The 24184-nt window shown below is 44.0% G+C and overlaps 2 protein-coding genes across 2 annotated transcripts in view; one reads left to right on the top strand and one right to left on the bottom strand.

Annotated features, from left to right (window-relative positions):
* Positions 1-24184, bottom strand: part of LOC121567742 (neurofibromin-like) — a 97331-nt gene that overhangs the window by 11202 nt on the left and 61945 nt on the right. Inside the window, exons 35-53 of the mRNA XM_045218749.1 lie at positions 18379-18811; positions 17280-17620; positions 16887-17089; positions 16261-16454; positions 15401-15541; positions 13799-14078; positions 13291-13505; positions 13113-13174; positions 11335-11476; positions 10166-10267; positions 9449-9589; positions 9135-9261; positions 8479-8610; positions 7793-7928; positions 7447-7604; positions 6952-7193; positions 6431-6531; positions 5773-5915; positions 5216-5262 (exon numbers count right to left, since the gene is read on the bottom strand). Coding sequence (XP_045074684.1) covers positions 5216-5262; positions 5773-5915; positions 6431-6531; positions 6952-7193; positions 7447-7604; positions 7793-7928; positions 8479-8610; positions 9135-9261; positions 9449-9589; positions 10166-10267; positions 11335-11476; positions 13113-13174; positions 13291-13505; positions 13799-14078; positions 15401-15541; positions 16261-16454; positions 16887-17089; positions 17280-17620; positions 18379-18811 — 3340 coding nt within the window. The remainder of the gene's footprint in view (positions 1-5215; positions 5263-5772; positions 5916-6430; positions 6532-6951; positions 7194-7446; positions 7605-7792; positions 7929-8478; positions 8611-9134; positions 9262-9448; positions 9590-10165; positions 10268-11334; positions 11477-13112; positions 13175-13290; positions 13506-13798; positions 14079-15400; positions 15542-16260; positions 16455-16886; positions 17090-17279; positions 17621-18378; positions 18812-24184) is intronic.
* LOC121567745 lies at positions 14773-23087 on the top strand. Its single transcript, XM_041877984.2, has 3 exons — positions 14773-14872; positions 19314-19547; positions 21928-23087. The coding sequence occupies exon 3, from the start codon at positions 21951-21953 to the stop codon at positions 22593-22595; it is 645 nt and encodes a 214-aa protein (XP_041733918.1). The 5' UTR covers positions 14773-14872; positions 19314-19547; positions 21928-21950; the 3' UTR covers positions 22596-23087.

The following is a 24184-nucleotide window of genomic DNA, read 5'->3' as shown; positions in this document are numbered from 1 at the left end:
GGTCCTGGAGTGGCCTAGCCAGTCTCCAGACCTTAATCCCATAGAAAATCTGTGGAGGGAGCTGAAGGTTCGAGTTGCCAAACGTCAGCCTCGAAAACTGAATGACTTGGAGAAGATCTGCAAAGAGGAGTGGGACATAATCCCTCCTGAGATGTGTGCAAACCTGGTGGCCAACTACAAGAAACGTCTGACCTCTGTGATTGCCAACAAGGGTTTTGCCACCAAGTACTAAGTCATGTTTTGTAGAGGGGTCAAATACTTATTTCCCTCATTAAAATGCAAATCAATTTATAACATTTTTGACATGCGTTCTTCTGGATTTATTTAGTTGTTATTCTGTCTCTCACTGTTCAAATAAACCTACCATTAAAACTATAGACTGATCATGTCTTTGTCAGTGGGCAAATGTACAAAATCAGCAGGGGATCAAATACTTTTTTCCCTCACTGTATATATATATATATATATATATATATATATATATATATATATATATATATATATATATATATATATATATATATATATATATATATATATATATCTATCTATCTATCTATCTATCTATCTATCTATCTATCTATATATATATATACATACACACACACAATGGGGAAAAAAGTATTTAGTCAGCCACCAATTGTGCAAGTTCTCCCACTTAAAAAGATGAGAGAGGCCTGTAATTTTCATCATAGGTACACGTCAACTATGACAGACACATTGAGAATTTTTTTCTCCAGAATATCACATTGTAGGATTTTTTATGAATTATTTGCAAATTATGTTGGAAAATAAGTATTTGGTCACCTACAAACAAGCAAGATTTCTGGCTCTCACAGACCTGTAACTTATTCTTTAAGAGGCTCCTCTGTCCTCCACTCGTTACCTGTATTAATGGCACCTGTTTGAACTTGTTATCAGTATAAAAGACACCTGTCCACAACCTCAAACAGTCACACTCCAAACTCCACTATGGCCAAGACCAAAGAGCTGTCAAAGGACACCAGAAACAAAATTGTAGACCTGCACCAGGCTGGGAAGACTGAATCTGCAATAGGTAAGCAGCTTGGTTTGAAGAAATCAACTGTGGGAGCAATTATTAGGAAATGGAAGACATACAAGACCACTGATAATCTCCCTCGATCTGGGGCTCCACGCAAGATCTCTCCCCGTGGTGTCAAAATGATCACAAGAACGGTGAGCAAAAATCCCAGAACCACACGGGGGGACCTAGTGAATGACCTGCAGAGAGCTGGGACCAAAGTAACAAAGCCTACCATACCATACTTTTTTCCCCCCACTGTATATAAAAATTTTTTTTTTGCTCCTGAACTTCTTCTACTCTCAACCTCTCCGATCATTTTCATGATGTCCATCCAGTTTGCCATATCTTTCTAACTGTGCTCTTTCCCAAAAGCTCCCAACATACAACATATATACTTATTATGGACACAGTATGCTTACATTATTAGCTATCTTTGTTATTATTTGTTGTTATTTGTTATTAGCCCCATCCTTCAACTCTATTCAATACCTCCCATCTACAGTGGGGAAAAAAAGTATTTAGTCAGCCACCAATTGTGCAAGTTCTCCCACTTAAAAAGATGAGAGAGGCCTGTAATTTTCATCATAGGTACACGTCAACTATGACAGACAAAATGAGGAAAAAAAATCCAGAAAATCACATTGTAGGATTTTTAATGAATTTATTTGCAAATTATGGTGGAAAATAAGTATTTGGTCAATAACTAAAGTTTCTCAATACTTTGTTATATACCCTTTGTTGGCAATGACACAGGTCAAACGTTTTCTGTAAGTCTTCACAAGGTTTTCACACACTGTTGCTGGTATTTTGGCCCATTCCTCCATGCAGATCTCCTCTAGAGCAGTGATGTTTTGGGGCTGTCGCTGGGCAACACGGACTTTCAACTCCCTCCAAAGATTTTCTATGGGGTTGAGATCTGGAGACTGGCTAGGCCACTCCAGGACCTTGAAATGCTTCTTACGAAGCCACTCCTTCGTTGCCCGGGCGGTGTGTTTGGGATCATTGTCATGCTGAAAGACCCAGCCACGTTTCATCTTCAATGCCCTTGCTGATGGAAGGAGGTTTTCACTCAAAATCTCACGATACATGGCCCCATTCATTCTTTCCTTTACACGGATCAGTCGTCCTGGTCCCTTTGCAGAAAAACAGCCCCAAAGCATGATGTTTCCAACCCCCATGCTTCACAGTAGGTATGGTGTTCTTTGGATGCAACTCAGCATTCTTTGTCCTCCAAACACGACGAGTTGAGTTTTTACCAAAAAGTTCTATTTTGGTTTCATCTGACCATATGACATTCTCCCAATCCTCTTCTGGATCATCCAAATGCACTCTAGCAAACTTCAGACGGGCCTGGACATGTACTGGCTTAAGCAGGGGGACACGTCTGGCACTGCAGGATTTGAGTCCCTGGCGGCGTAGTGTGTTACTGATGGTAGGCTTTGTTACTTTGTTCCCAGCTCTCTGCAGGTCATTCACTAGGTCCCCCCGTGTGGTTCTGGGATTTTTGCTCACCGTTCTTGTGATCATTTTGACCCCACGGGGTGAGATCTTGCGTGGAGCCCCAGATCGAGGGAGATTATCAGTGGTCTTGTATGTCTTCCATTTCCTAATAATTGCTCCCACAGTTGATTTCTTCAAACCAAGCTGCTTACCTATTGCAGATTCAGTCTTCCCAGCCTGGTGCAGGTCTACAATTTTGTTTCTGGTGTCCTTTGACAGCTCTTTGGTCTTGGCCATAGTGGAGTTTGGAGTGTGACTGTTTGAGGTTGTGGACAGGTGTCTTTTATACTGATAACAAGTTCAAACAGGTGCCATTAATACAGGTAACGAGTGGAGGACAGAGGAGCCTCTTAAAGAAGAAGTTACAGGTCTGTGAGAGCCAGAAATCTTGCTTGTTTGTAGGTGACCAAATACTTATTTTCCACCATAATTTGCAAATAAATTCATAAAAAATCCTACAATGTGATTTTCTGGATTTTTTTCCCTCAATTTGTCTGTCATAGTTGACGTGTACCTATGATGAAAATTACAGGCCTCTCTCATCTTTTTAAGTGGGGGAACTTGCACAATTGGTGGCTGACTAAATACTTTTTTCCCCCACTGTATCTCTTAACACCATCCATATAGGATTTCTATTTGCCATATATATTTCAACCGTACTGTGATGTTTTACAAAAGTTCTGAACCTTTCTATTCTCATTGCTTCTACAGATTGTGAATTAAAAATAAACATTTTTGCTAAAAGTATTATTATATTATTGATCGATTGACTATGACTTTTCAGATCACCCAGTAATGCTATCTGCAAGGTTAGCTCCAGGTAAATATTGCAATCCTTTAGCCATTCCTGGACCTGTGTCCAAAAACAAGCTACAAATGGACAGAACCAAAACAAATGATCTAATGATTCTGTCTCTGCAGAGCTGGGAAGATTGTATCCCCCATATAAATAACATTCTATTGGTAGCAAGAATTTTATATAATAATTGAAATTGAAAGATTCTAATTTTTGAATCCGGTGTCGTTTTGCGTGTCAGTTCATAAACACTATGCCATGGGATCGGTACGTCAAAGACCTCTTCCCAACTATTTTGCAATCTATATGGGACGGCTGTCAATCCTTTGGTCCTTAAGTGAAACTGATATACTTTTTTATTTATCACAGTTTCCCCTTAACCAAATTATGTTCTTTAATGCAAGGCCGACAGACAAGTTCCTTACTTTCTCCCCCTTCCACTTTCCTCTTCCACTTTTGCGGTAAGGCTGCAATTATTTGGTTGTAATTTTGGGTAGAGCAGACATTTCCATATGTTTTTGTTAGCTGCATGTGCGACATAACTCCACCAGTCCTACCGATGATATCATTTACGAAGATTATACATTTTTTAAACATTCTGTCAAAAAATAAATGTTTTTTGTCAATTAGTATATTTGAATTCAACCACAATATTTGTTGCATTATTTGTTCTGTCGTTTCTGGAGGATTAAATTGAAATTGCAACCAACTTTCTATGGCTTGTTTTAGAAATAGTGATATTTGGGAGATGATTTCCTTTTCAAATAACTGCAAATGAGCTGTTATAATCTGAATAAAGGGAAAAGGGCATTTCTTGAACATTGGGTGAGACAATCTTACTAATTTGCTTGAGAACCAGTTCGGATTTAAGTATAACTTTTGTATGACTGAAGCTTTTAGTGATAGGTCTAATGCTTTAATATTTAATAATTTCTGTCCTCCGAATTCATATTCATTATATAAATATGCCCTTTTAATTTTGTCTGGCTTGCCGTTCCAAATAAAATTGAATAGTTTTTTCTCATATAATTTAAAAAACAGCGACCCCCTTTGTCCTCCAAACATAACGATGGTCATTATGGCCAAACAGTTCTATTTTTGTTTAATCAGACCAGAGGACATTTCTCCAAAAAGTACGATCTTTGTCCCCATGTGCAGTTGCAAACTGTAGTCTGGCTTTTTTATGGCGGTTTTGGAGCAGTGGCTTCTTCCTTGCTGAGCGGCCTTTCAGGTTATGTCGATTTAGGACTCGTTTTACTGTGGATATAGATACTTTTGTACCGGTTTCCTCCAGCATCTTCACAAGGTCCTTTGCTGTTGTTCTGGGATTGATTTGCACTTTTCGCACCAAAGTATGTTCATCTCTAGGAGACAGAACGCGTCTCCTTCCTGAGCGGTATGACGGCTGCGTGGTCCCATGGTGTTTATACTTGCGTACTATTGTTTGTACAGATGAACGTGGTACCTTCAGGCGTTTGGAAATTGCTCCCAAGGATGAACCAGATTTGTGGAGGTCTACCATTTTTTTTCTGAGGTCTTGGCTGATTTCTGTTGATTTTCCCATGATGTCAAGCAAAGAGGCACTGAGTTTGAAGGTAGGCCTTGAAATACATCCACAGGTACACCTCCAATTGACTCAAATTATGTAAATTAGCCTATCAGAAGCTTCTAAAGCCATGACATCATTTTCTGAGAGAGAGAGAGAGAAAGAGAGAGAGAGAGAGAGAGAGAAAGAGAAGGATGTCCAATAAATCTTGGGGCAATCGGCCGGCTCCCTGGCAAGGCTGTAATTGCTTACCGGGGCTGATTTCTTCCAGCACGGCCGCACTGCCTTGGGGAGAATGAAAGGAAAATATGAGGGCAATGAATCATACCTTTGAGAAGGGTCCGGCAAACCTCCAAAGTCCGTTGAAGCCGAAGCCTATGTGTGTGTGTGAGAGAGAGAGAGCGAGAGCGAGAGCGAGAGAGAGAGAGCGAGAGCGAGAGCGAGAGCGAGAGAGAGAGAGAGAGAGAGAGAGAGAGAGAGAGAGAGAGAGAGAGATAGAAAGTAATGGAGGGAGAAAGGTATCATTGGCAAAGTTATACTGCTAAAGAAGAAAACACTCCATAACATTCAGGGGAGAGGGCGAGAGAGAAAGGGAGGGGGCAGAGAGAGATGAAGGATGGGAGATGAGATGTAGAGGAGGAGATAGGGACTGAGACAGACAGAGCGAGACAGAGAGAGACAGAGAGAGATGAAGAATGAGAGAGGTAGCGAAGGAGATGGGGACAGAGACAGACAGAGAGAGAGAGAGAGAGAGAGAAAGGGAGAGAGAAAGGTAGAGGGCAGAGAGAGATGGATGATGGGAGATGAGGTAGAGGAGATGGGAACTGAGAGACAGAGAGAGAGGAGAGAGATGGGTAGAGCAGGCCTGTAGATTACTGTACATACTCTGTAGATAGGAGGGTTGGTATTGTGGAGGAGACTCTTCATGGTAGACCACACTTTGAACAATGCCATGCACTGGGTTCAGCAGGTTGGTATCCTGGCACATAGACAGCAGCGTGTTGATCTTAGAGTCCAGAAGGTTGTGGCTGAGGAGAGGAGGACACACAAAGATAAACATCAGCTTGGTAGGTAGGCTCCATAATCATTACAGACGCAACACACTTTCCCAGTGGCCCTGTCAACATATATCATGACAGGACTCAAACACACTGGTGAATAACTAGCCCTCATACGAGATAGTTCTCAAGTTAATCTATATTTTGAACCCGTGACATTTTTGCTTGTATACAGCTACTTCAACTATAACTACAAACAGCCGCCCACATTGAAAGTACATCTATATAGCCAGGTAAACCACACTAGAACTCCCATGATCCATTTGGAGCAGGACAGGCCTCTTCTCCTCAGAAGATCATTGGGACTTCCCTCCCTCCAAAAAACCTATTGGTCTTCCCTCCCCCCCAAAAAACAACCATCTTGGGCCAAAACAGCTTTCAAGCACTCAAATAATTTCCCCAGGTTTTCTCCAGTCTCTAGATTTGCTTATGGAAAAGCAGGCCCTTAGGCTATGTATTTGGTATTTTCGGGCATGTTTACTTACACGACGGGAAAGACCTTTGGGAAGACGACGCTAGCTTCAGCTAGATACTCGTACAGGATCCTCTGGTCAAAGTCGTCTGTGGTGTACTTGACCTGGGTGGCCTTGGACACATAAACAGAGAGCATACATTTACAGACTGAACCAGTTATATACAGTAGAAAGCTGTATGCTACAGTGCATTCGGAAAGTATTCAGACCCCTTGACCTTTTCCACATTTTGTTGATTGATGAGGGGGGAAAAAACTATTTAATCCATTTTAGAATAAGGCTGTAACATAACAAAATGTGGAAAAAGCCAAGGGGTATTTTCCGAATGCACTGTTTGTTGCTGCCTCCCGATGTGCATTCCATTCATGATGACTACTTGGACCCTAGCAGTAACTAGTGGTCCACCAAGTATGTGCTACATGTACTGTATGTCCAGTGCGTATGTTACATATGTTTTGATTATATTATGACCCGCTTTATAAGTTTATCCTATTTTGCCAGGTGTGAGTTTGTGTGTGTGTTCATCCTCTCACCAGGACAGTGAGCAGCAGGGCCTGGACTTTGGGGTCGGTCAGCACCTCCTCGTCCAATAGAACGTTGGACTCTGTCACAGACACCTTGCGGAGGTGGGAGTGGCCCATTCTTTGGCTGTCTATCTCATAGTCGTTCTCCACCACGCACCTCACCTTAGGCGGGGTGGTGACGCCAGATTCCATCTCTGGTCTCTTTGGTGCTTTGGAGTCAGATATCAGGTGATCAAAACTCTTCCTGGTGCCTGGAGAAATACACCACAGACAGACAGTGTAGAGCTAATGATTGAAGAGGGTGAGGAGAGGGTCTAGGGGATAAGGTGGTGACATGAGATGTCCATCTTACAGCACTCTTACATCAGCTGTGTATTTCTTGCCGGACATGAGACGCAACTGACACTGTAGTCAATGCTGCCTGGCGCAGCAGTATAAAAACAATGCTAAGCGGAACACTTAGACAACATTAGCAGTGTAGTTTAGCAGCAATGTTATAGTTACCCAGCAGCTTCTTGGTGTTGGCATGGGAGGCCTGGCCCATGTCCAGGCTCATGGACTTGCGTGTACGGGGGCTGATCTGCCCCACCGTGGGGTAGTAGGCATTCAGATAGCGCTCTGACACCTTTGGGGATGCCCACAGCTGGCACTCTCTCAGTGTCCTGAAGGGAGGAGATGGGGGCCACAGGTAAGGAAATAACTCTTCAAGCTTGATGGTAAAGATATTTACCAACAACAGGTATTACAGAAAATGACTGATGCAACTTTGGATAAAGGAAAATGGGCTTTGTCTTTAGCTAAAGTTGAAACCTATTCCGGTTCAAAATGTATGATGTAGAGTGCGCCTCACCTGCAGCTGGGGTCAGTGTGGTGCAGAGAGTAGGTATCCATGGGAACGTTCTCCATGGCCATCTCAGACAGCAGCAGAGACTTCCTGTGTTTTAGACTGCAGCGACTACGCACCTCCTCTGACACGGTGAGCAGGGCTGCACACAGACACACACCAGAGCAGGGTGAAATGTTCCCATCATTGCAGAAACATTAATGAATAGAGGCGACAATTCCTTATTCGACATGTTTTTTGTTATTTATTTTATTTGTACTTTTATGTATTCAGGGTGGCCCAATTGACACCAGCGTCTCATTCACAATGGTGCCCTGAGTACAAACATTTTAAAATGAACATTCCAAATAAAACAAAAAAAATACAAATAAACTACAAGGTACAATTACAATACTACACTTTCAACAAATAAACCATTACATCAATGGAAACAACTGCAATCCTCAATTAATTAATTTAACACCAGAGTCCTAAACTGCCCTAGCGGCACCAAGGAATTTTCCAACAATGGGGGGCACTACAAGACAGACCATCAGATCTGTTTTACAAATCATGTTTCTAAAGCAACGCACTGCTCGCTATCCAAAAAGCACATTGCAGATCCAGTGAGTTGACAAAAAATGGAGGTCTGGTGAGTCAACACAAAGTGTGGGTGAATGGAGTCAGTGTGTGGGACTGTGACTGGAACTGACCTGCCAGGTAGGCCACGCTTTGGGTGTTGACCTCAAACTTATCACAGTTGAGGTGTTTTCCCACCAGGGCCAGCAGCGTGTGGAGGATACGCACCGTCCGAGCCACCGTGGTGGGGGACGGGTGTCTGTAGCCTTCACATAGACACATACACACACGCACGCACACACACACGCACAAAGGAGAAGGGAAACAGAGTCTCACGTTAGTCATAGCCATACACCACTCCACTGATAGCTTGGTAGATTTTAGCATGGCCACATTCATTCAACACAGTTAACATTAGAACACATTAAGGCCTACAGACTACACAACATTAAATGCAGCTAGTGACAAGTACAGACTACAGAGACAAGTGGAAACACCAACAACTGCTGCCAAGCTCTTTGTCACTGCAGGACAAGGACACATTGTCAATAGAGCCTGTTTGAGTCTCCGACTGAGTGGGGAAGACAGATTTTCATCAGTGGCTCGGCAAGTCAGGCCAATGTCTTTCGTATATCCTTTATCTAGGTAGATTAGACCCAAACATTTTCTGAATGTTTACTTAAGCGATATTGACAGAGAAGCCACAGTTTATATGATATGCAGTACTGTCACAGGAAGGGGAGTTGCTAGGGCCGAGATGCAGTCAAGTGCCCTGTGCTCTCTCCCATACCTTTGAGCAGGTGTCCCACCAGTGCGAAGTTGAAGTTGGAGCTGAAGTTGAGGCCCACAAAGTGGTCCATCTGTTTACAATGCCACTCCAGAGGACGCCTGATCTCCATAAACACCTCCTCTGGACTCTTGATAGGAGGATGGGGGGGAGGAGAGGGAGGAGATGGAGGAGAAATGTAGAAACAAATAAATATGGTCATTTAGCGGCTACTTTACACATATTCAGCATATAAATAGTGTCAATATGTGAATGTTTCATTCATTTTTGTAATTGAACTGAAAGTGAGTGTCTGTGTGTGTCTTTCTGTCTGTTACCTTGTCGTTGAAGACTCGCAGGCTGTCCAGAGTGTGTAGGTTCTGCTCTAGCAGGGCCGTCCCAGCAGAGTACAGGTTGACTTCATCCAGCTGCAGCACAGCTACAGCCACCCAGAACACTGCCGTGTGCATGGGGGAGTCCTGGAGGAGCACAGGGTATAACCATGAGGTTACACACATTATATACGGGAACAGCATCAAGCACATTAAGACAACAAAGAACAAATCTAGCCTTTCTCTATGATTCCAAATTGTTATTAAAAATCACGAACCAACAACTTACAGCTGGCTTCTTTATCGAATATTATAAACAGGGTGGTTCGAGCCCTGAATGCTGATTGGCTGACAGCCATAGTATATCAGACCGTATACCACAGGTATGACTAAACAGTACTCCAATTACATTGGTAACCAGTTTATAATAGCAATAAGGCACCTTGGGGGTTTGTGGTATATGGCCAATATACCACTGCTAAGGGCTGTATCCAGGCACTCCGCGTTGCGTCGTGCTTATGAACAGCCCTTAGCAGTGGTATATTGTCCATATACCACACCCCCTCGGGCCTTATTGCTTAAGTAGAACACAAGCATTTTGCTGCACCTGTGATAACATCTGCAAATCTGTGTACATAACCAATAAACTTTAATTTGACAAGCAGTGGACTGCAGACGATCACATTATGTATTGCATGTGTTCTGTGTTTGCAGTTTGTGTACCTTGTTGAGAAGGGGCTGCAGCTTAGTCAGAGCGATGACTGTGGCCTCAATCAGCACCTGGCTGTTGTAGTTATCAGGTCCCTTTAAGCAGCACTCCAGCCCCTGTGGAGGCAGAGAAGAAGGAGAGGAGGAGAGGAGGCATTAGTAGAGCATGAACACTGGAGTGAAAGAGAGAGGGGGTGGGGTGAGAGAGATACAGGAAAGAAAGAAAAGAAAGAAAGAACAAACGAAAGAGAAAAAGAGAGAGGAAATAAAGCGAGAGGGAGAGAGATAGTGTGTAGCGGGGGAGAGATGAAGAGGGAGAGAGATAGTGTGTAGTGGGGGAGAGATGAAGAGGGAGAGAGATAGTGTGTAGCGGGGGAGAGATGAAGAGGGAGAGAGATAGTGTGTAGCAGGGGAGAGATGAAGAGGGAGAGAGATCGTGTGTAGCGGGGCAGAGATGAAGAGGGAGAGAGATAGTGTGTAGCGGGGGAGAGATGAAGAGGGAGAGAGATAGTGTGTAGCGGGGGAGAGATGAAGAGGGAGAGAGATAGTGTGTAGCGGGGCAGAGATGAAGAGGGAGAGAGATAGTGTGTAGCGGGGCAGAGATGAAGAGGGAGAGAGAGATTGTGTGTAGCGGGGGAGAGATGAAGAGGGAGAGAGATAGTGTGTAGCGGGGGAGAGATGAAGAGGGAGAGAGATAGTGTGTAGCGGGAGAGAGATAGTGTGTAGCGGGGGAGAGATAAAGAGGGAGAGAGATAGTGTGTAGCGGGAGAGAGATAGTGTGTAGCGGGGGAGAGATGAAGAGGGAGAGAGTGCATCATAGTATTCATAATGTTAGCTAGAGGATTAGACTCCATTGGATTAGTGAGTTGGTGCACTCACAAACACTTAGCTCTCTGCATAATGCAGATAGAGCCCACAGGCAGCCCAGCCTGGACAGACTGAGACAGACAACAATTGGCAGACTGAGCTAAGGAAAGGTAAAATACACTCAACACCACCCCTCAATGTTTGTGTGTGTGTTAATTCTGGAAGATTGAGTTGCTCATTCAAACTCAGCGCTCCAACAGCCTGTGTGCGTTTCTATGTGTGTGTGTGTGTGTGTGTGTGTGTGTGTGTGTGTGTGTGTGTGTGTGTGTGTGTGTGTGTGTGTTTGTGTGTGTGTGTGTGTGTGCATGTCGACCCACCCGGTCAATGCTGAGCAGGGGGCTGGCCTTGCTAAGAATCCTGATGATCTGTTTGATCTGGCCGTGGGTCACCCTCTTACTGATGCAGCCAAACACCACCAGGGCTCTGGGCTGCAGGGACGGGTTGTACTGGAACGCAAACCTGGTGGAGGACATAAGTGGCATTGGAGATGTGCACAGTAGCGTGTGTATACAGTGCATTCAGAAAGTATTCAGACCCCTTCACTTTTTCCACATTGTTACGTTACAGGCTTATTCTAAAACGGATTCAACCCAAAAAAATCCTCATCAATCTACATTTACATTTTAGTCATTTAGCAGACGCTCTTATCCAGAGCGACTTACAGGAGCAAGTAGGGTTAAGTGCCTTGCTCAAGGGCACATCGACAGATTTTTCACCTAGTCGGCTCGGGGATTAGAACCAGCGACCTTTCGGTTACTGGCACAACGCTCTTAACCACTAAGCTACCTGCCGCCCCTACACACAATACCCCATAATGACAAAGCGAAAACAGTTTTTTAGAAATGTTTGCAAATGTATTAAAAATAAAAAACAGAAATACATTACTTACATAAGTATTTAGACCCTTTGCTATGAGACTCGAAAGTGAGCTCAGGTGCATCCTGTTTCCATTGATCATCCTTGAGATGTTTCTAAAACTTGATTTGAGTCCACCTGTGGTAAATTCCATTGATTGGACATGATTTAGAAAGGCACACACCTGTCTATATAAGGTCCCACAGTTGACATTGAATGTCAGAGAAAAAACCATGCCATGTCAAAGGAATTGTCCGTAGAGCTCCGAGACAGAATTGTGTCGAGGCACAGATCTGGGGAAGGGTACCAAAAATATTCTGCAGAATTGAAGGTCCCCACAGTAGCCTCCATCATTCTTAAATTTAATAAGTTTGGAACCACCAAGACTCTTCCTAGAGCTGGCCACCCAGCCAAACTGAGCAAACGGGGGAAAAGGGCCTTGGTCAGGGAGGTGACCAAGAACCCGATGGTCACTGACAAAGCTCCAGAGTTCCTCTGTGGAGATGGGAGAACCTTCCAGAAGGACAACCATCTCTGCAGAACTCCACCAATCAGGCCTTTATGGTAGAGTGGCCAGACGGAAGTCACTTGTCAGTAAAAGGCACATGACAGCCCGCTTGGAGTTTGCCAAAAGGCACCTAAAGGACTCTCAGACCATGAGAAACAAGATTCTCTGGTCTGATGAAACCAAGATTGAACTCTGTGGCCTGAATGACAAGCGTCACATCTGGAGGAAACCAGGCACCGCTCATCACCTGGCCAATACCATCCCTATTGGCCAGAGCCCGGACTTGAACCCGATCAAACATCTCTGGAGAGACCTGAAAATAGCTGTGCAGCAACGCTCCCCATCCAGCCTGACAGATCTTGAGAGGATCTGCAGAGAAGAATGGGAGAAACTCCCCAAATACAGGTGTGCCAAGCTTATAGCGTCATACCCAAGAAGATGAGGCTGTAATCGCTGCCAAATGTGCTTCAACAAAGTACTGAGTAAAGGGTCTGATTACGTACGTAAATGTGATATTTTTATTTTTTATACATTTGCACACATTTCTAAAAACCTGTCTTTGCTTTGTCATTATGGGGTATTGTGTGTAGATTAATACTTTTTTAAAATCCATTTTAGAATAAGGCTGTAACGTAACAAAATGCAGAAAAAGTGAAGGGGTCTGAATACTTTCCGAATGCACTTCATTGATAGTGGTCAAAGTGAATGTGTCTCAAAGGAAATCTAACATACTTCTGAGCCAGCTCGGTCCACTGGTCCAGCCATTTGCACGCTGGGATGTCCCTCATGCATGCCTACAGGAGAGGACATATTCAGTCAGACATTGGGATTTTGCTTGTAGTCTGGACGGTATATGGTATAATATATAAAGTAATGTGTGTGTGTGTGTGTGCGCGTGTGTCTCCCTCACCTCCATGATCTCCAGCAGGGCCTCAGTGACGGTCTCCAGGGAGGAGAGGGCGAAGGTCTCCCTCTCGTAGGAGCCGGGAGAGAAGGAGCGGTCGCGGTAGCTGGAGCGGAAGGCGATGACCGCAGCAGACTTGACCTTACTGATGCCGAACAGCAGGTAGAACTTAGGCAGGGAGAACTCTGTCAGGCTCAGCCTCAGGACCTGCTTGGTCTCCTCTGTAAGAGATCATGACAAGAGGAAAAGATGACTTGTTGCTCTTCTGAAAGAGAAACCCTGAACGGTGATATCTACAGCAAACAGGTCTAAACGAACAGAAATAACAGACATCTACCTCTATTGAAGCAGTTTCATGGTTCACTGCATGCAGTGTTTACATTAGGTCTCTCAATGATATCTTACTTGCAAGGGAGCCTAGTGGCATCCATACACATTAATGACCAGGGAAGGGTATGCCGTTTAACTACAGATGGTATAGAGTCTGCAGGGAAGATGAGGTGTGCTTCCTCACCTCTGAAGTTGAGCTGCGAGCAGGTGCAGAGAGAGTGGATTATGTTGATGACCAGGCCGTGTGTGGAGGCCCGTAGGGACAGGGGGCCAGTGGCCACCAGCAGAGTGACCACGTGGAACAGGTACGGCAGGTGAGCCGCTACGTCCAGAGAGTTGTTGAAGGACAGCATCAGCATGTAGCGGGCCAGGATGGCGATGTCATCCCACATCAGGTGCTGCTCCAGGGTGGGCGTGGGAGACAGGCACGTCTTGTCGATGATCTTACACATCCGGCCAATCACCTGGTCAGAGGGTATGTGGAGATAACCAATCATTATGAGGTATTATAAGGTAGAGTCAGTGATATGACATCATATAGTTTGTGCTTACAGACAATTTTGTACTTAATGATGACTTTAACATCAACAGAATTAATATCTGCCAAGAGCAGCATCTTTTGTTTGTATTTTATTTTAAAAGCGAGCAGTATCCCTAAAAGAACTTCAGATGTATTTTTGGATGTTGGCGTAATAGGAGGCAGAGAGAAGATGGCAGTGATTATATTTGTAAATAAAACACCATTGGCTCAAAACTCGGGTGACAAATAGGCCAAGGGGACCAGACAAAGTCCCCTTTGTCCCAAATAGCTGGCCTGTCATGACATCAGTAGTGGCTGGGCTGGCACATGCCAACCAAACAATGTCCACCCTCTTATGGATTAAGTGTACATTAAGATTACTATATCAGAACACACTGCAAATTATGAATCAAATGTGAAGCTTAAAGTCATTGATTAGTCACTTAAATAGATGTAAATGACTAAGATGGCTGCTGCGACACTTCAACTAAAAGAGCACTGCTGTTCCTTAGCAAAACATCTTCACAATGACGACCATTCACTGCCATGCTTTACAGTGTCTTCCATAATAGGAGCGAGGGCCTGGCTTACTATTGTCTGCCTGGGCTGTGAGAGTTTGTGTGTGTGTGTTTCTATCTCAGTAAGAGGGACAATTGGGATAAACAGCTCACAGATGACAGAGTTGATGAGTCGGTCAGTTTGGATGATGTGGATAGAAGTCGTAACTAAACTAAATTGGTAAGTATTAATCTATTTAAATGCAAATGTTCTTTGTATGGAGGACTTTTTAGATTAAAAACAGCATTTAATATATTTTGTCTGGGACAAAGTATTTCGATGAGTCTATCTTCGTATCATAGTAAAACTGTCTGCATCATAATATTGATAATACCAAAATATTTATTTGCTTAATCCAAAATTATGATTTATAAAATCCCTCTTGCGATTGTTAGGCCGTGATTAAGATTCTAACAGTGTTGTACTCAAGTATACTTTGAGTTAGTGACATCGTGGAGTTTCTGAGAGGAAAACGGTCTCCGACCAGAGGGTTCATTGAGGACAAGGACAGTGACGTCATCCATGTTGGGACACAGGGCTTGACACAGAGGAGTATTAGCATGAGACAGAGACAAAGAGGAGTGTTCCCAGTGCATCTAGACTGACAGGAAACTGACAGGAAACTGTTAGCAATTTTGCCATTGAAAACTGTTGGCCCAGTTAGCATGTGTTAGCCTGCATAAACTAGCTCAAAGTGTAGATACCCACCTTGCTGGAGACCAGTTTGACGTTCCCTGAGGCCAGAGCCACAGCCGTGTCAGCCATGACCTCAGCCTTGATGGAGCCCAGGCCTCCTGTAGCGCTGGTCTTGATGAAGCTGTCCAACACCACGTCCAGCAGGTCCGTTATCTGAGGGCAGAGGTCACAAGAACACCAGGTCACATACAACCTGGGTTGCATTCAGTGGGGCTAAATGTTAGGGACTGTTCAGAAATAAATACATTGTGTAGAATTGACAGGTCACAAGGTCAGAAACACGGAACTGCCCTTCTCCCCAAAGAGTGCACTTGTTCACCACCCCGAATGGATATAAAAGGAATGGGTTGGGTATGAAAAATATGACAGAAATTCTACCATGAGTTTAGAATGTGTCGTTTATTATCTATGGAAAAAGCTATATTCACATGTCTATAGTGCAGTCATCTGAGACAAGCCATGGAACTTTAACAACATAGATAGCTAATGCTATTTAGGAAGAACACTTCAAACCCCAGAGTATTGTCATTTCGATAGCCTCAATAAAAAAAAAACTCAAAAAAGTTTATATTGAAAAACACAGGCTATGATTCGGCATGTTGGAGTCATAAACCATTCCTTGTGCCTATAAAAATGCAATATGTCCCTAACTTCCACATGACTGCCTCCCATCTCTGTATGCCTAAATCTCTGAGAAAGCCAACATGGGCAGTTTGTATTGGGCTTGGAGACATTTAACAGTACATTAAGTAAACATGTGCCCTCTAAGATGAGTGTTTGACTAAAATGTAAATGTAAAAGTCAAACAACTAGTGTGTATGCATATGTGAATGTGTGAGAGCGAGTGTGTGTGTGTGTGCGCGGTGACTCACCTGGCCGAGGCTGCCCCAGATCTTTGCCTGTATAGAGGGGTACATCTGCTTCTCGTTGATGGTCATGGTGATGAGCTTATCCAAGATGGCGCTGACGCGCTGGCGCTTGGCATCGTCATTGTGCTTACAGAACCTCACCAGGTTGAGCAGCCAGGGGGTCATGTATTCTAGACACAGGTGCTTCAGCTCAATACCTAAACACACACACAGAATCAGAGGTTAGATAACACCAGCTCCTCTGTTGTTGCTGCTGTGTGGAGGAGCAGAGGTTGGCGTGTGGATGAATGACATGACACCCGCACTGAGAGCTAAGGGCTCCAGAGCCATGGCTCAATGCAAACTGATGGATATGGCAATCAAACACAGTCCCCCCAAAACGAATGGCTTTCACATCAACTGGTCAGGACATGTTGACGTGGATCGTTGTGCGTGTCTGTGTGTATGAGTTGGTGTCTGCGTTTGTGTATTGAGAGAAAGTTAGTGTGTCGGTGTGGGTCTGTAAAACAAAGAGTGGGCGAGTGGGTGTGAGTTAGAAAAGAGAGAGTGAGAAGCCATCTTTTGGAATGAATTTCAGTCAACACATTTGTGCGTATGTGTGTTTGTGTGCGTTCGTGCTGTAGACTCACTAGACTTGCTGAAGCCGGAGATGCACTCCTCCAGGAACTCCAGGGTGAGGTGTGGTTCATTGGCGGCCAGCGTCTTGCTGATAGAGACTATGAAGAGGGTGTTATTGGCAGGGATACAGAGGCCTGAGGTCTCCAGCAGCTGGCCCTCGATCTTCAGGTTGAAGGTGCAGGTTAAGGCACACAGCAGGTTGTAGGCAGCAGACCTGTGGAAGGGACACGGTTAGCTACTATATTCCATTTCAAATCAGGAAGTTGGTTGAAGAAGTTGCTGTAAATAAATTGTTGTATATTTATTTAGCTACTGCTCATATTTCAGAGAACACGCTACACCAAGACCTCTCCCCCCTACATTTCCCAGAATCCACTAGAAGCTAGCTATGTTGAGTGTCTGACCTGAGGCTGGGGTCGGAGCTGCCCAGGTTGAGCAGGGCGAGGTTCAGCAGGGTGCCCGGCACGTCTTTGGGCCTGATCTTGGTGTGCTGGGGGATGGAGTCTGGCTGCGACAGCTCCCAGCGCGTCCTGATGTGGATGATGGACTGGACGATGGCGTCACACTCCTGGTGCATGAAGGTGAGGGGCGTGCCCTGGTTGGCCATGGTCAGGGTGAACTGGCTCTCGTCCACCAGGCAGATCTCCTCGATCTCAGAGGCATAGTACACATCGTTGAGGAACACCGACTGACCCAGGACACGGGTACGCTCTGCTGACGTCACCTGGACGGCCGTGGAGCCCACCTGGGATAATAGGGAGGGTTGTTGTTGAGAGACAAGTGTGTACATGACAACAATGACAACACAGACCAGCAGTCTCATGCTGCTACACAAAGCTGGACTCGATAACCAATAAATTCAACCTTCCACTTTCCCGTTTGGCAACAAACAAATCTATTCAAATTGATTAAGGCCCAGAGAAGTCAAAAACGTGATTTTCCTGTTTTATATACTGTATATTTCTATACTATGAGGTTGGAAAAATATTGTAAAATGGGGAAAATGACAATGAAGCCCTTTTAGTGTAAGAGCTGTTTGAAAAGATTGCCAGAAATTTCAGCCTGTTTTGGTGCTCTGGAGTTTTGACCTTCCAAGGTGACATCACCATGCTGTAAATGAGTTAATAGACCAATAAGAAAGATAGTTCCAAACCTCTCTGCCAACAACAGCTAATTTTCAGTTTTCTCCTCCCCACTCAGACCACTCCCAGACAGTCCTATCAAAATTATTGCTTGAGAACCTGCCCTTTGCTAAGAAGCATATCTTCTCTCTCTTTTTGACCATTTTAATTTAAAACAATCACAGTAAGGTACTTAATTGTTACCCAGAAATTATTTGATATTGAGAGAAAAAAACAGCTGCATTGGACCTTTGAGTAAACAATTCTCGCTGTTCCCGCCTGCCCTCCACACTTCCTTGTTCTCCATACCCAGTTTTCCTTGTAGGCTGTTTGAAAGTTAGGGTTAACGCTAGGGTTACCCACGGACCAGTGTGCTACTGACCTTGATGGAGACCTTGGTGTCCTTGTGGGCCACTTTGAGGGCGTTGTGGAACACCTTGAGGTCCTCCTCCAGGGCTAGCGTGGCCGCCGGGAGCTTCTGCTGCTCTGCCTCTACGTGCTCCGCCAACCGCGCCGGCGAGTCGATGAACTGCACCCGCTTGCTGCCCTTCAGGCCTGTCAGCAACCTCTCGTGGTACTTGGTGTACTCCCTCACCCACGTGTTGCAGTTGTACACGTAGACCGCCACCACGTTCTCGTAGGCGAAGCCCGGGAACACCACAAACCACTTGGACAAGAAGTCTGTCTTGAAGCGGTTGCTGGGCCCCACGTGGGTCAGGTCCACTACGATCTCGTAGGGCTTGGCGTAGTAAGGCTTCAGGGTCAGCAGCACATGGTAGATTAGAAGGTCTCCGTTGATCTGGCCTGTCTTAAACCTGCGGAAAGAGAAGGGAAGGAGAACTTGAGGATAGGTCTGATGGAAGAGGAGTAGGTAGAAGGTGCACTTCTCAGCCAGCCAGGTCTACCTCTAAAAATTAATAACTTTACCGGTTAAATAAATCCAAAAACACTGGTATTTTCTGGTCTCTGGTTTAGATAGAACAGTCTCAAGGTGGATTCATACAGATAAAAACAGAAATTCATCCCATTCTGAAAGCACTTCATTTGTGCATGAACTTGTTGTGAATGCTCTTTATTGTAGTACTGTACACCATTTCTTTTTTGTTACAGGGCTGAAATAGAGACCTTGGTCTCAGCATGACCCTGTCAAAATAACAGTTAAATTAAAAAATAAAAAAATAATTCAGCTTCTCAGGCCTGGAAATAGTTCATCGCTAGCAGTATTATTAGTATCATTTACTGGTAGCTGGCAGTCTTCGACTGAATTGTAGGCCTATACTAATTTACATACACCCTTCTGTCTCTTTTCTCTTGCAGTATGTGACAGACATCGGTGTGCTACAGCAGTAGAGACTCAAGGAGCCCAGAAATAACCAAGTCAGAAAAAGACTCAGAGGGGGGTGTGTGCATTTCAAGAGGCTTGGGTCGCAGCAGGTGCCTCCTCTGACTCAGACATACACACGCCGCGCCCGTTCCTTATACGGACATATTCCTAGTCCAGTTCACCTTGCCACACACACACACACACTCTACGGCTGTGCCCTTGCCCAGGTAAGTGATGCCCACACAATCTCCAACATAAATTGTACAAAAAAAGTAATGGCCAAATAATATGTGTTTCTGTGGTAAGATTCTGTTTATTTTAAGTGGACATTGCAATGAAAACGAAGATTTGGACACATTTTTACAAAGACGTCTACCTTATTCTGACATTTATTGTACGTAATACGTTCCTGTAAGGTACTGCATAGAACTAACTTGTTATTAAATACTTATTTCTCTCATTAAAATGCAAATCAATTTATAAAATTTTTGACATGCGTTTTTCTAAACTTTGTTGTTGTTATTCTGTCTCTCACTGTTCAAATAAACCTACCATTAAAATTATAGACTGATCATGTCTTTGTCAGTGGGCAAACGTACAAAATCAGCAGGAGATCAAATACTTTATTCCCTCACTGTAGTTTTCCATTATTGTAACCACCTCACATTGGAAGAGGAAGTGTAAACTAACATAGCAACTGTTTATCTGGTTAAACAAAAGGTTAGCCATGTGTTGGCAAAAATGTTGAAGACAAGAAAGCTTACCAGCAGCACTTGCCGTGACCGGTACTTTTTCAAAGCCTATGTCAGACAGTGTAATAAGCTCCAAGGAGTGTAATTTTCTCAATATTATGAGTTGAGAAATAAAGTTGTCATCATTAGAAATAATATATTCTCCTATTATCTACTGTAGGTATGTCATTCAAAATGTTTTTTGTTGTTGTTGTTGGTAGGGATATTCATAAAAACATTGGGAGGGGGGGTGTCCACAAATAAATAACTTTACAAAACACCCTGCAATAACTCCACAGACCCCTAGCATATGTAACTCACACAATTTCTATAACTACAGTACCAGTCGAAAGTTTGGACACCTACTCATTCAAGGGTTTTTCTTAATGTTTACATTGTAGAATAATAGTGAAGACATCAAAACTATGAAATAAAACATATGGAATCATGTAGTAACCAAAAGTGTTAAACAAATCAAAATATATTTTATATTTGAAATTCTTCAAATAGCCACCCTTTGCCTTGATGACAGCTTTGCACACTCTTGGCATTCTCTCAACCAGCTTCACCTGGAATGCTTTTCAAACAGTCTTGAAGGAGTTCCCACATATGCTGAGCACTTGTTGGCTGCTTTTCCTTCACTCTGCCGTCCGACTCATCCCAAACCATCTCAATTGGGTTGAGGTCGGGGGATTGTGGAGGCCAGGTCATCTGATGCAGCACTCCATCACTCTCCTTCTTGGTACAATAGCCCTTACACAGCCTGCAGGTGTGTTGGGTCATTGTCCTGTTGAAAAACAAATGATAGCCCCACTAAGCCCAAACCAGATGGGATGGCGTATCGCTGCAGAATGCTGTGGTTGCCATGCTGGTTAAGTGTGCCTTGAATTCTAAATAAATCACAGACAGTGTCACCAGATAAGCACCCCCACACCATAACACCTCCTCCTCCATGCTTTACAGTGGGAAATACACATGCAGAGATCATCCGTTCACCCACACCGCGTCTCACAAAGACACGGCAGTTGGAACCAAAAATCTCAAATTTGGATTCCAGACCAAAGGACACATTTCCACCGGTCTAATGTCCATTGCTCGTGTTTCTTGGCCCAAGCAGGTCTCTTCTTCTTATTGGTGTCCTTTAGTAGTGATTTATTTGCAGCAATACGACCATGAAGGCCTGATTCACACAGTCCCCTCTGAACAGTTGATGAACTTATCCTCTGCAGCAGAGGTAACTCTGGGTCTTCCATTCCTGTGGCGGTCCTCATGAGAGCCAGTTTCATCATAGCAATTGTTGGCTTTTGCGACTGCACTTGAAGAAACTTTCAAAAGGTCTTGACATGTTCCGTATTGACTGACCTTCATGTCTTAAAGTAATGATGGACTGTCGTTTTTGCCATAATATGGACTTGGTTTTTTAACAAATATCTTCTGTATACCACCCCTACCTTGTCACAACACAACTGATTGGCTTAAACGCATTAAGGAAAGAAATTCCACAAATTAACTTTTTAAGAAGGCACACCTGTTAATTGAAATGCATTCCAGGTGACTACCTCATGAAGCTGGTTGAGAGAATGCCAAGAGTGTGCAAAGCTGTCATCAAGGCAAAGGGTGGCTATTTGAAGAATCTCAAATATAAAATATATTTCGATTTGTTTAACACTTATTTGGTTACTACAGGATTCCATATGTGTTATTTCACAGTTTTGATGTCTTCACTAATATTCTACAATGTAAATTTTTTTTTTTTTAAGAATGAGTAGGTGTGTCCAAACTTTTGACTGATAGTGTATATTCAAACATTAACAAAAAGTCACAATACAGAGACTGTTTGCTGGCATGAACAATAAAATCTATTCTCTTCCTCTAGTACCATTTCAGAGAACCTGAAACATGGAAGGCTCCAGAATCTCTCTCCATCTTCTCTTCTTCCTTCTGATTGGACAAGCTTCACACACCAGCAGTACTCAGCCTCAGACCACTGTGGCCATAGATCCACCTGACCTAAACTCCACTACCCCAGAGGAAAACGGCACAACCCTCCATTACCCCTCCCCAGACACCTCCAGCTCCCCCACGGAGGCCACCCCGGGCTGCCTCATTGAGCGCCAGATGGGCCTCATAGTAGTGGCCTGCGCCGGGGTCCTGGTCCTGTGTCTGCTGGTCTCTACTGTGGTCCTGGCCTGCCAGGTGTGCCGTCTTAGGCGCCAGGCCCGTGCCCCTCACCCCGCCCGCAGTAACATGTACGTGGTGAGTGGCACAGGCTACTGCGACACGGCGCACACCGAGGGGGGTATAGTGGGGCCCTGCGATGCCAGCGTCATGTTGGAGGAGGTGCAGGTGGATGGAGAGGAGGATGAAGAGCAGGGGGAAGAAGAGTGGGATGAAAGGGAGGAGCAGGAAAGAGAAGGGGTAAGGAGCCAAACGGGGGATTTGGGAACAACTGGAGAAATGGCCACGCAGATGCAGTGTTCCAGCTCCAGGGATTCGTGTCTGGAAGTCCCCCAGGATCTAGAGAACATGCCCCTAGTGGTTTGAGGAGAGCATTGCATGCACTCCCTCTAGCCTCAGAGAGCCATGACTGGCTTGGAGCTGAACTTCACTCAGCCACAGATATCAACATGCTAGATCAGCTCCAGTCTTGTGCCTCAACAAGTCAAGACCAAGAATATTTGTTATTTTTTCTAAGTACTCCAGCTATATGTAATCAATTTTAGGAGCTTTTACATATTTGCTTTGTAAACTGCATTAATCTGATGTCATTTTGATTTCTATGGAGAACTTTTGAATTGGTGATAGGCTATCGGGAAGGGAAAGGGGAATACCTAGTCAGTTGTACAACTGAATGCATTCAAGACATTAATTTGAAATAATGTGCTACGAACAGCACACTACTGCCAACTGCCCAAGTTATTTACCCTTACTGCAAAGGTTCAGGATCTTTGTATGGGTGGATCATTTACATTTTAGTCATTTAGCAGACGCTCTTATCCAGAGCGACTTACAGGAGCAATTAGGTTAAAGTGCCTTTCTCAAGGGCACATGGCCAGATTTTTCACAGTCGGCTCTGGGATTAGAACCAGTGACCTTTCGGTTACTGGCCCAACGCTCTTAATCGCTAGGCTACGTGCCGCCACATTCAATCATATTAACAGTACACTATGCCAACATCACATAATGGCAGTAGTAGTACTGAGAATATTTGATTAACTAAGTGTAAGAAAAGATATTGAGCATATGTAGAAAGTATATTTTGTCGAACATAAGACATGCGTCAAATTGAGATATCTGGTTTTGGACTGGTTGTACACTCACAACTACAATATGTAATAGAATGGAAGCCCTGTCTCTATTAACACTGTTGGCTAAAATATTCCTTCTCAGCAAACAAGCACTCAAAAATGTTCTCCCATTTATAATTGAATGTGGTCACTTCTCCCCAAGACATTTAATATCAAAATGGTTATTATATGGTGTCCTGTCTAACTGTCGTCTACCTGAACGATCCGGTCCTGTTCCTGTAGAACGTTGGTCTTGTACGTCTATGTCTTGTTTGATGTTTTTTTCTTATTCATCTGAAGTGATTCCATGCACAAATACTATACCAAGGGTAGACTTTGAATATCTTGTTGCCATCCTTGGCTGGGCACAGAGATGGCATTGGGTCTGGCAAGCCTCCTTGCTACATTAATAAGTCTCCTCCTCAACCTTCACGTGTCAGTCGAGCAGTCACAGAACTCCTAACTCTTTTGTTTCCACTCCTCTCTAAGTCTAACTTCTTTTCTCTTTTCTGTAAAAATACAATTTCTGTTTAAATGCCCAAACCCAAATAAATGGCTGTTTTGTAATCATGTGTGAATGAATGGCATTCTTGTTTCGAATCGATGGAGTAAGAACACAATGGTGTTTAGACAACAGCTTCAGAAAAACGGTGGACTGCAATCAGTGCTTGACTTTGACTGAAATAGGTGCCGGTACTCATTTTTGGTGCCGGTACTGTTTATATTTAGGTGCAGGAGCTCCACAATACTTTTGATCTAATATTCTATAAGAGGAACAGGAGCTCAAGCAGTAGAACCTTTTAAAGTGCCGGTACTCAGCTCCAGTGAGCTCCTGCCCAAGTCAAG

This window comes from Coregonus clupeaformis, chromosome 6 (assembly GCF_020615455.1).
Source record: "Coregonus clupeaformis isolate EN_2021a chromosome 6, ASM2061545v1, whole genome shotgun sequence".
NCBI lineage: Eukaryota > Metazoa > Chordata > Actinopteri > Salmoniformes > Salmonidae > Coregonus > Coregonus clupeaformis.
This window is presented reverse-complemented; position numbering and strand designations above follow the sequence as displayed.